The sequence below is a fragment of the Rhipicephalus sanguineus genome, chromosome 1, assembly GCF_013339695.2.
Source record: "Rhipicephalus sanguineus isolate Rsan-2018 chromosome 1, BIME_Rsan_1.4, whole genome shotgun sequence".
NCBI classification, from domain to species: domain Eukaryota; kingdom Metazoa; phylum Arthropoda; class Arachnida; order Ixodida; family Ixodidae; genus Rhipicephalus; species Rhipicephalus sanguineus.
The window spans coordinates 249,207,015-249,219,698 of record NC_051176.1 but is presented as its reverse complement, the minus strand read 5'-3'; the positions used below and the strand labels follow the sequence as shown (position 1 = coordinate 249,219,698).

Below are 12,684 nucleotides of genomic sequence, written 5' to 3'. Positions count from 1 at the left end.
TTGTCAGTAAATAACGTCCTCTCTCACCTGCCATGTTTTCTAGGTGCTCGTCGAAGGACATGCATAGGCTTTTACTGCAAGGAAGGTTGGTAATATTTGTACTTTTGTGTGTGATTTTCCTACTGCCCCGCTCAGAAATATCTTCCTTTATTAATAATGCATTTTACTAAGCATGTATGGTTATAATGATGGTGGTGATGGTCTCATAACACCAAGCTTTAATACAACTTTAAAGGGAGAAAAAACAAACAAACTAGGAAACAAAAAAAAGCTACGCATGCCTAACAGATGTGTATTTTGATCACTTCTCATTGCTTCCTTATTTATTTTTTTTTTTTGCTATGAGATTACATTCCTTAAATGTCCTTTAGCAAAAGGGGCTACCTGTCAGAGGGCAGGGCAGGTGTGCCTTATGCAGTAGTTAATAGCACTTTCCACCACTTGACCATGAGCATAGTTATGCTATCAGATCACAGTCTCATGGACCTTCCACAAGCTGTTTGTGCTAGCAATAAATAAATGTGTTGGCTGTTACTCTCATGCTTATAATACCTATATTTCATTGTAATATTGAACCAATGTAAATCACTAATAGAAAGTAAAATCACTTTTTTAGCTCCTGAAAATGCTTGGCTACCCTACTTTTACGAGTATGTACTGTCAACTGTGACCATGTACCATACTGTGTACCACACTTGTGCATTACCTGTGTGTGATGTACTCATTCAGCAATGTTTTTTGTCTCAGTATGGAACCTAATCAACTATGCCTAGCCAACACTCTACTGTGACCATTTAATTTTTACTCATCTGCATTAGATCAAATGAGAACTAACTAACAGTATTACTATTTTATTTCTTACTTTTGCATGAATGAGTGAGTTGTGTAGAAATAAATTGCCAAAAAATATTGCTGCATTGTACAAGCCATGTCATGATGATACAATTACAGCTTGTTCTGTCTGGAATAAGAAAACTGTATGAGAGAACATGAGCTTGAAGAAATGGGCTGTTGTGCTCGGCTTCTCAAATGAAAAGGAATGCGATCAGGATTGGAAGACGCTTTTGATGACAGAGTGAGAGTTTGTCATTGCTCCATTCACTAATTGTGTGTTTACACCTACTGATCTAACAGGTCAAGCCCAATGGCTGGAGTACAAGCTCAGCCTGAATATTGAAAGGAACACCATTACAAGTTGTGGCTACGGTTTTGGAAGCAACCATTACAATAGAGACATTGGCCCAGACGAAGCATTCTACTACCATCGCTACAGCAATGAAACCATTCATCTGATGAGGAATACCATAACAGATTCTCAACGATATGCTATCTTCGTTTCGTCACCATTATGGGATCCTCTCACTTCTTCATTGGCAGAGATAGTCTACAATCTAACAGGTAAGAAGTTCTGTCAATATCACAAAAATTTGTCAAATGTACTTCTCACAGGCTGTTGCTAAGTGATGGCTTAAGTAACCTAGAAAACTGCCTGCATAGCTTTACACATTAGTTCTACAGTAAGAAGGAAAAAAAAAGTGTTGAGATTGTATACAAGCTGTCAAGATGATAAAAACTTTTTGGTGTGCAGGAAATCGAATCTCCAACAACCGAGGTGGAATAAGCCACTACAGTAGAGATCTCAGAAGCTCAAACAACCTTTTTCATTGGATCATCAACAAGACAGAATTTAATAACAACCACGGTGGCATTGACTTGCGACTGCCATATGTCTGGGACTACAATGAGAACTATACTCACAGCGTGGTACTTACTAATTCAACACTCAAGAACAACAGGAACTTTAAGCTCCGTATAGATGGGCACTTTGCTCGCTTCAATGCTACTTGGAACACAGTTGAAAACAATGAATGCAGTCCTGCGGAAGGAGTCTTTACCATTGCTGGCATGGAGAAAGAAATGCTCATCAGAGAGAACCTATTTCTCAACAACATGGGAAAGTAAGTAAAAGGCAGTTTGTTTCTTTAGCCACCCTGGTACTACTACTGTATGTGCTAAACCTTGATGCACTCAAAGTAAATGCGGTTTTGAATGATAAACAGTGCTTACTATGGCTTAACGTTTTACGGAAATGACAAAAGGACAGCTTCTACCATTTCAAGGTTTACTGGGACTATCTTTATGGTGTGTTGTTAGCAAAAAGAGGAAATTGTAAAGCTGTAAAGCATTCTTACGGAAGAAAAAAAAAAGACAGGACTTACTTGTCCCAGAGCCCTCTTCATGCGAGTCACAATCACCAAGAGACATATGTGTGTCATTGTCCATCTATGCTCCCTCAAGGGTGCCTAAATGGTCAGGAGCAGCATGGATACACGGGTATATTACACAAGGTTAGCAAAGTTCCTTACAGGGCACGTTGATACCCATACTTTTGAACAAACAGAAAATTTCTTGTTTGAGCATCTGTTTACTAGATTTTTATTTGTTCACAAATATTACACACACTACATGTAGGCTTTGTGTGCTTTTGTTGAGTATTGTATAATAAGCATGGCAGCTTACATTGCTAGAAAACCAATGCCTTTGAATACTTCGATGGGTGTGCTTTTCTTAATGAACTTTATGATGCAAAGTGAAGGTAATCAGTTCCAAATCTATACTGATGAGATTGAGCACAAACATCACACACATGATTGAGCACAACTTACTTGGAGGATACTATATCTATTTCTGAGGCTGCTAAAAAGAAAGATGTAGAAGTGATGGGGGACAGCTGCTGGAAAATGAACATGTACATTAGGGCCAACTCAATTATAGAACGTGCAGGTTAGGAACAAGCTTCCAGAAAGTGTAGAACCAAAGCCAGATCAGAAATTTAGACACAAGTTGTTCTACAGTTAAACTTTTTTTATTATGAAGACACATCTTACACAATATGTAGCTTTCTTACATCCAATGATTCTTTATATCTGTGTTTGCTGTATTGAGGCTTGGCTGTATTTGACTTATGCTGCATCATGATGCGTCACTGTAACATGGGACTGATATGTCTCTTTATCGAGTGATGGTTTATGTTGGAGTGTGTGAATAGTGATTTTTGAGACCAAATCAAATACCAGTTGAGTAGTGGTGGAAGTGAATCGAATTTAACGGATGTAAGTTAATTTTTTAACAGTTCTTGAATACTGAAAGGCCGTTCTTAAATCAATTTAAAGAATGTTTACATTCTGGTATTCATAATATGAGCATTAAAAATGAAAATCAAGCATCAGGAACAAATAAGCAGACATTTTCTATCCACAGAACTGTTCATGGAGCATGAAGAGAGTGTCAACAGCCATTGTATAACTAGTAAAGTCAGGCTCTCCAAGTAAAAGAAGCCTGTTGCACTGCATAAGCTCTTATAGGTTTTGTGCCTGTAATGTGGCTCTGGGGATGAAATTTATCATACTTTTGCACCTAGAGTGTGTTTATTTCAACTCAGTTGACATTTTGAAATATACTTGAAAACTATTAGAAAACATTTTTATATTGATGAATAGCAGCTATTTGATTCAAGTACTGAATCAAATAGCTTTCCTATTCGATTTTATGTTCAAAATTTTAAAATACTTGCATGCCCCTAGTTAACAGTCAGCAGGGTATCCTGCTACAGGCATCCTGCCCAGTTTGTGACATTTTGTTCAGAAGTTCAGTGCTGAGGCACTCTTGCTGCAAAGCATTTGTGCTTTTGTGCATGTTCAAGATTTACATATAATCTAGGTCAACACCCTAGCATGTAGCCAATTTAAAAAACAAAAACAAAAAAAAACATGAAGTTTGGTATAATTCTTCATGTACTATTTATTTTTAAGAAAACATAATTTGTAGACATAGTAGCTTATAGTTGCTGTTAGTCATGGTTTTAACTTAAAGGGGCCCTGCAACACCTTTCTTAATTATATTGGAATAGTCTCATTATTGACGTATGACTCTTCACGAGTCATATGCCGCAAAAATTTTTCGAATCCGTCAAGTCTAAGTGGTGTTACCAAATTATAGAGATCACGTTCCGCAGCTTTCTCTCTCAACTCAACGCAGCGAGCGCGCGGAAAGCTGCGCGCGGCGTGAGGGGAGGGAGGGAGGGCGGAGGTGCGAGGAGGCGACGTCAGCGCCGGCGGCATTTTTTTTTTCATTTTTTTCTCTCTGGCGTCTCGGCGCAACCACGTGGTCTGTGCCGCCACTTCCGGTCGGCTTGCGTCGTTCTCGTCGAGCGGAGTCGATCGCGCTGTGTATCGCGCGTGCTTGAAAACTGCGCGTCGGTTTGGTAATGTTGGGTGTGCACCTCGAACGCCGTAGTGTTTTCATCACTCTGCCAACCATGGAAGCAAACGTGCGCGCTCGTTTGGAACGAATGACAGCTGAGATCGGTTTCGGCCCATACTCCGATACACCGCCTCGTAAGACGGCACTGGCAGACGACCCCGAAGCGCCGCCATTACCGGACGCCAGCATTGTTATCGGAGACACGCTGCGCCCGTGCCTCGGTCGGTCGTGAGAACGTGCCGACGATGCAGTTCTCAGCTGACGAGGCAACACTCGAACGGCTGCCACTCTCAACGGCAACCGGCGATGGTCAAAAGCACAGAAATATTCACGTTTTCGGCACTGCGCATGGCGAAGAAAACGGAACCACGAGCAGACGAGCTGTCGGTGAGACCGGAAGTGCTAATATTAATGTTTGTTCGGTGTTTTTAACGCGATAACATAATATAAACGTACATATTATCTACTTATTGAACTCAAAATTTACAACGAAAGTAATAATGAGGGTGTTATCGTGATTATAACATCAGCCAATGGTGGAACTGCCGACAATCGCGTCATATTTTGCGGACTAATACATCATTTGTCGAGAGAAGAGGGAGCGATTTTCAGCTGACTTTGAGAATTTATTGTAAATTCCAGGCCGTGCTCATTGCTATAATATTTGGCTCGCGTGTTCTCGAGAGCCTCGACTACCGATCGACAGCGCTTTTTGAGCATGCTCGAAAAGTGTTGCAGGGCCCCTTTAAGAACTGTTTTGATATATTAATTTTGTGTTTGCATGTAATTGACATTATATGTAAATTTCTTTCAGGTATGTCGTCGAATTCAACCTAGAGAGCCATTCTGAACGCTTCAGTGTTGTTGCTGCAAACTTCTACTACAACATTCTTGAAAACAACCGCCCAGATGCAAGCAGTGGTATGACGTCAGACCATTACGAGCCCAGCAGCTACGCTGTCAGCATTCGAGGGGTACAGCGCATTAACATCACTCAAAATCTTCTGGTCAATCCAGTTCATGAGTTTGAATTTCTTGCTGGTGTGTTCACAAGTTCACTAAACAATGCAGTGAATGTTGCAGAAAACTGGTGGGGCTCATTGAATGCTTCTGATATCAAGTCCAGAGTTTTTGACCTTGACGACTGGAATGGCTATGCAGCAGCAGATTTTTCACCATACCTGGCTCGAGCAGAGTTTAATGGGCCCTTACTTTCTTATGATGAGGTGCATGAATGGAACTACAGAATGGATACATCAAGGCCACTTGGTGGACGGCTCCTCAGGTCTTTAACATTGTATCAGAAAAACTCTCCATATATTGTCAAAAGTGACCTTACTATTCTTCCTAATGCAACATTGACCATTCTAGAAGGCGTGGAGCTTCAGTTCTATCCTAGCGTTGGTATCCTTGTCCTTGGCGACCTTAATGCTGTCGGAAGACCTTGGTCTCCAATAAGAATGGGCCCATTCAAGCAGCTGCAGCCCAGTTATCGCTACAAACGAACATTACCAAGAAGATCTGTCAGACTTTGCATTGACCAGGCATGCAGTACAAACAGAAGAGATGGCTTTCTTGAGTTTTTTAACTCAACGACACTGCAGTGGGTGCCCGTTTGTGATCAGCGATTCACTGAGCGCAATGCAGAAGTTGTTTGTCGTGAGCTTGGTTTTGGAATACTTGATGTGTGGACTGACAGAGGGTACCGGCACGAGCTTGGCCCAACGGAACTATCCATCATTAACTCGTGGCCGCATCCACTGCAGTGCAGTGGCCGTGAGTCTTCTTTCTCGAGCTGTGAATTACGCCTGAATGGTTATGGTGAGCACAGTTATGCCTGCTCACCATATGACCGCCAGTTCGTGTACATCCACTGTGGTGAGGAACTGACAACTCCAGAAGAAGACTTCTGGGGCGGAATTCGATTTTCTGTGCCAGATTACAAAGCCCCAGTTGGCATAGGTGGTGGAGTATATGCAAGCAGTCGATACTACACTCCTCCAACTTCGTCTCTCCGCCATGTTCACATCCGCAAGGCGGGAATACTGCACAATGAAAAGGGACCAGCTGTGCAAGTTGTCCTGAGGGATGTAACTTTGGAGCATTTGAATATTTCCGAATGCGCTTCAAATGGCATCGACATCATTGCATCCCCAGGGTATCAGTACATACATGCAGTAAATATAACACACAATCGTGGGACTGGCGTAAATTTTGTCACCCTTAATGGTCAGACATCAACAGCAGACAGACTAAATTACGTTCCACTGGGACCTGTTGACATTCCCTACAATATCTTTGGGCTTGTTGACATCTGCGACAACAATAAAGCATTCCCTGTTGGTGGAAAAGTGTTGCTCTACTACAAATACGACAATCGTCCAGTAGAATGCATCAAAATCTTTACTAGCAAGTCTCGGCTGTCGCAGAAGGTTGGCTTCAGGATACTGCAGTTCAACCTCTTCAACTCGACAGAATTCACTCCTCATCCAGACAGCATCAGCATTTTTGATGGTGATGTCTTCAACAGCACAGTGAAAAGGATTGGGCATATAAGTGTTGGAGTGGAATCACAGGACAATATGGCCCAGACGACTTTCTACAGATCACAAGGAACCACACTTAGTGTCAAACTGCATGCAACTGGAGCAAGTGGTCTCAATGGGTTCATTGCTGAAGTGGTGACCATTCCACTGCAAACAATAACAGGTAAGTGTACTAAAGTACTCATGTATAATGACAGGTTGGTGCGAAGAGTGCTTTAAGACTAATTTATGTATTACATTTTCTTCATTCTCATAGCTCGTGACAGCAAGCACAACATTACTGCATCATACTTTTACAAGAACCGACGTGGAGCAGTTGCATACCGCAGTGCAGGTGAAATAACACCCATCCTGACACTTCATGGCAACCGATTTGAAGACAACGGTGATGCTTTGTTTGGAAACTTCAGCTCTTCAGAGGCTGCTGTCTTTTTCGACATTCAGAACTCTATGGAAATGCACATACTAAGAAACCTTTTCATGCATAATCAGGGTGGCCTGAGAATATCTGTGAGCTCTACCAATTCAGTATCAGCATTAAAAGGGTATGTCCACAACAACCTTTTCACCCAAAATAAGAACAGAGAAAGCCTCTATGTTCGCAGTGGAGAGACTGGGATGTACCAGTACCTGCATGTGTATCGCAACTACTTTGCTAGAGAAAGTGCTGCCTTCAGGGACAATGTTGTGTTGGAGAAAGTGACATTCAACTTCAGTGAAAATATGATTGTGGAAAGTGAAGGATACCGGCAGATGAGTGTCCTCGGCTTTGAGAAGACACAGTCTTCAGGACAGTTAGTGTACCATAACTGGCTGTGGGATAATGAAGCCTCTGCAAAAGAACTCAAGGCAACCGTGCTGGCTGAGAGCTCTGGACAAAAGTTCAGCAAGAATTACTTCTTGAACAGACTGAACTACTTCGAAATTGTCACAGCAAACAATACAGAGTAAGTACACTCCTTCTGATGACACTCTTGTATGAGTAAAGTTAGTTTCATTGAGATGTTACATTACAATCTTATGATACCGAAATAAGGTAACCTGTGTTGAAAGTGCCAACATGCAACTTATTAATGGTGGAACAGTTGAAGAATGATTAATAAAACAGAACACTTAGAAGCAGAGCTCATGTAGAGATCTTATGTGGTTTAATGTGTTATTACACATTGTTTTTGTTTGATATCTACAAATACTGAAACTAAAATTATGGTGTCTTGTTTGTCATTATTTGTCTTTTAATTATTGACCCTGCAATACCAGTGTTGTTTGGAGAAACCTTTTCTTTGTGATAGACTTTTTAATAATTGATGCTATGCTATTTTAATACAGGCAAGAAAATAGCAGTTTTGTTGATGCTGAAAACAACTGGTGGGGATTCAAAGACACATCTGCAGTGGTAGGAAGGATTTACGACAGAAGTGACCAGCCAGAACTCTTGGAGGTTCGATTTCAGCCACACTTAGAATACAACGACACTGTGATCAGCGGTAAGTGCACATGCTCTGTCTGGCCCTAAACCTTAAGTGCACGTTGAAATTATCCAGAGATGTACCATGTATTCTAACAAATTCTTCTTTACATAGCTCACTCAATCAGTACTGAATGTTACTAGTTCCTCCACAAAAGAGCATCTAAAGCTGCTCATGACAGCATTGCATATCTTACAGTACTGCTATCTGTTTTTTTTTTCCATATGGCCACTGCAGGGCCACTTCATTTTGCCACTGCAGGGTTAATGCTAGCAAAAAGTTCAGATACAACACCCTAGAACAAGCCAAATGCACATGTTTTCAGCCAGTGCCTTCCACCAACAACCTTTGCACCTATGCCAAATTGAAAATTTTCTTCTCAACTGCCACTGTTCTGGGATAATTCTTCTGCAAAAACTAAAGACACTACTCTTCAAGACTACATTTACATCTATTTGTCACCGAAAAAAAAAAAACATGCATTAATAGCTGAACATGTGACGCTCGAATTTTCTGTTCTTTAATTTCATGCACAAACTGCAGCATCAAAACATCAGTGTTTGCCATGGATTTCGAACTACTTTTGCATGCTCTAGGCCATTACTGTACAGTGGCGGTATGGAAATCTCGCTGTGCTGAGTCTGATTTTTTTAGATAGCAATGCAGTTCTTTCTCATAAAGAACATGCTGATTAGTTCTGAGCAGATGGTGTCAAAATCCATGGCAATGCAAACAGCAAGTCTAGACATCAACTGCAGTGGTTCACCTAGTCTTGTTTTTGCATATTTACTGCTTACCAGCTCCTCACCCGTGTTCCAGAAGTCTAATTTACAAATCTGTCTTCAGTTTCTCTTTAGTGGTGCATAAAATATGCATTGCCCATGTCTTCCATCTCCTTCTGTCATACCTGCTGTTTGTATAACGTTGAGCATGGACAAACTAGCCCAACTTCATAAACTGAACTATACAGGCAGCTGAAGCAACCAAAAGCTGTATGATCTATGTAGCTCCCCTGAATTTTATCCTTTATTGCATCTTCCTAGCTTGTATCTGTCTACCTGTGTTAGAATATTATGTCTGAACACCATTTTTAGAATTTCTTTGTACCATCCTTAGCATTTCTGTTTAATCTACATATCACAACTGACACCTGTAGGCTTGTGCGAATATTCGAGCAGTTCGAATATTCGAACGAATAGACATATGTAAACCGCATGTAACCCCCCTGTAAAGGTGGTTTCACTGCAGCGCAGGGGTGCTATACCGTGAATACACCTTTCCAGGGGAAATCTGCACTGCCGCGAAGCCTCACTTCAAAGTTAAATGAACAAATTACCCTCACATCGATTCATCATTTTTTAAGTTTAAAAGCTCATTATACTGGCTTATATGCTCTAAGTATAGTAAATTTTAAGATGTAACGTATTTTGCAGGTTATCACTTGCATTCTACCAAAAGCCAAATCCTTCTACTATTCAAAGTTGCTTCCACTTCCCTTTGAACCAAAAAGAATTACATTTGCACATGCCCTGTTTCAATTTAAAAAAATTGCGCAGGTTAGTTGGGTCATGACATATGCGCTCATTTCTCTTTATAATATGTGATATATAGGATTCGAATTTGATTAGAAATTATTTGACCAAATCACTATTTGCTTTGAATTCGCTTTGAACCTAAAATTTACTCTTCGCACAAGCTGGCATCAGTAGCTCCAGCAGAGTTTCTTGAAACATTGGTCAATTGATTCCACTGCTAGTGTGCTGGTGTTGTGAGTGTATCAGGAGTGGATTGAATTGAGCAATTTTGCCTAAATCATAAGCACTAAATGCTCTGTGTGCTTTTCTTGATGACTCAAAATGGTCAAAACTGCTTATCAATTAATAATCCAAGGCCAGCATAATGTTATAAAACGACTTCCCAGTGAGTGTCGCATCGTGCAACTTTGAATAGTAGAAGGATTTGGCTTTTGGTAGAATGCAAGTGATAACCTGCAAAATACGTTACATCTTAAAATTTACTATACTTAGAGCATATAAGCCAGTATAATGAGCTTTTAAACTTAAAAAATGATGAATCGATGTGAGGGTAATTTGTCACCACACACACACAAAAAACAAAAAAACACACAAACTCAAAATAGTGTCAGCCCTGTAGCCATTGCAGCTGGTGGCAAGTTAATGACAAAAAAAAAGTGCGTTGGGATGCACTTACACTGGTTGTGTGTGCATTCCATGTGTGCGTTTCTACAAGGCCGTGGAATTTATATTCTTTGCCATAACATTACAAGTTCATCCATGCACAGAGCACCTACATGCACTTTATCTTTTTTTTACACAGCTTAGTATTGTATGTGTAAAAACAAGCAGTGTGTTGGCTGTGTCAGCATTAGCTTTGACTTCATGTTTGTGGCAAACACAAGTACTTTTTGTTTTGATAAGAAAAACAGAGGTGGAAAAAAAAGTGTGAACCAGCCTAATGATGCCTTAGAGGTTATAAAGCTTCAGAGGAGGGCAGGAAGGTGCACGACATTCACTTTCATCTGAGACAGTATTGCAGCAGTGTCACTTTCACTGTCTGATGATATTCTTGTCTTTTATAGGAAACTGCATGGGTGGCTGGGAGATGATAGAAGACACCTGCTTCTTGTATATACCAGGACCAATGACTCATGATGAAGCCAAGAGATTTTGTCAGGTAAGGAAAGTGATATTGCTGGATATAAAAAAAATAGATGTAAATGGTATCTGAACTAACTGGTAAAATTTAGGGAAAGGAGGAAAAACAATATGGTGATGCAGATGTACAATGTATGTGTATTGTTTCCAAGACTTGTTTTTCCTTTTGCATCTTGAAAAAGCACTTCTTGTACCCTGGACTTCTCTGTTTCATTGCATTGTTCAGATATACAACCATTCATTTATTCACCAGTGCTGATTCCCCCCCCCCTCTTATTATAGCTGGATGCTTCATCAATGCCTTACCTGAAGCAGAAATTGACAAAGCTGATGCAATACATCAGCATTTGGCAAGAAGGTTTTGACTGGTTTTATGAACGCATCTGGGTGCAGTCGCTAGACATTCCTTTGGACCAGTGTGCTGTACTATACCGAGGAAGTGTGTGGGCTCATGACTGCAATGACAGACTTCCGTTTCTTTGTGAAAGAGGTGAGTGCTATTCCTTTGCTTGGGTTATCTCACTTTTCTGTATTTGACTTGCGTTATATACCGTCATCAGTGTGTTTTGGTGCTATGCCCATTTGTGCTGCATTTACTATCACGCACCATTCTGCTAAATTTATGTGTTACCAGACTGCATCTCTTTTGCTGTTGTACACTCGAGTGTGAATGTAAAATTGTTGGTACAGCAGCCTCTGTATGGCACTCTCTTGCCTATAGCCGCAGCATCTGAGACAGTGGATTTCTCAAATCTTTCTCTGAAAAATAGTAAAAGTGAGGCAAGCATAGAAGTCTGGTTGTAGTACACTTTAACCATGCTTAATTATGTCCAAAATTAATTCAAATTTTTGTCGGGAATACTTACACGGCTCACAAATTAAATTTTAGTCATGTTCAAGTGCACTGAGTGACAGATGAAGTTCTTGTGGAGGATCATGTTTAATCATTTTAACCATTTCGCACAACTCTACCTCATGCACTGAATGACAAAGTTCTTGTGGAAAGTCATGCTTAATTAACCGTGATGAATAAAACCTGTGCTTATTTCTTGCATGTTAATCATGACATCACACATCTTTAAAAAAACCCTGCTTCTCTGACATAACCTTGTTGCTGCAATACGATGAAAAAGTGGTGTATCTGGCTTCCCGTACGACATCATCTGCACTACCTCAAACAGAGACAGTTTACAAAAGTGCTTAGCATCTTCAGTTTTGGTTAGGTTGTTAAAAAAGCAAAATAAAAATGCTGCCCGAGCATTGCTCAAATCAAATCCTCATATAGGTTGTTCTTTTAGATTTAACAAAAACTGATTTCAGTTTTCAGACAAAAGTTTTTGACTTGCCACATTTTCAACTAGGCATGTATTGGTGTACAGTATGTACAGTATACATTATAATGTTGCCATGGGCATGCAAATAATAGGTAGGGGAAAATATTTACCTTAGAGCACCTGGTATTCTGCGGTACACAGAGATATCTGAGAAAGAACAGTTGCTTTGAAGGGCACTACAAAACACCATAAAATGATCACAAGTGCCCACTCCCTTTCATCTTGATCAAGTATAGCAGCTAGCTACTACAGGGTGAGCTGCAGAAGGTACTGTTAGGTGGAGGTGATGGGAAGGCCACTTTGACAAGGTGTGACAGCCCCTAAATGAAAGAGAAAATTATCACCTACCAGACAGTAGCATGATGCTACAATGGAAATCCATGCACAACAGGGCTTT

General features: G+C 40.5%; 1 protein-coding gene across 1 annotated transcript in view; it reads left to right on the top strand.

The window, feature by feature from the left end:
- LOC119377025 (protein bark beetle) overlaps window positions 1–12,684 on the top strand; it is a 91,212-nt gene that overhangs the window by 75,528 nt on the left and 3,000 nt on the right. The window contains exons 8-15 of the mRNA XM_037646660.2: window positions 44–85; window positions 1,135–1,398; window positions 1,589–1,958; window positions 5,078–6,972; window positions 7,066–7,756; window positions 8,139–8,296; window positions 10,878–10,972; window positions 11,236–11,443. Coding sequence (XP_037502588.1) covers window positions 44–85; window positions 1,135–1,398; window positions 1,589–1,958; window positions 5,078–6,972; window positions 7,066–7,756; window positions 8,139–8,296; window positions 10,878–10,972; window positions 11,236–11,443 — 3,723 coding nt within the window. The remainder of the gene's footprint in view (window positions 1–43; window positions 86–1,134; window positions 1,399–1,588; window positions 1,959–5,077; window positions 6,973–7,065; window positions 7,757–8,138; window positions 8,297–10,877; window positions 10,973–11,235; window positions 11,444–12,684) is intronic.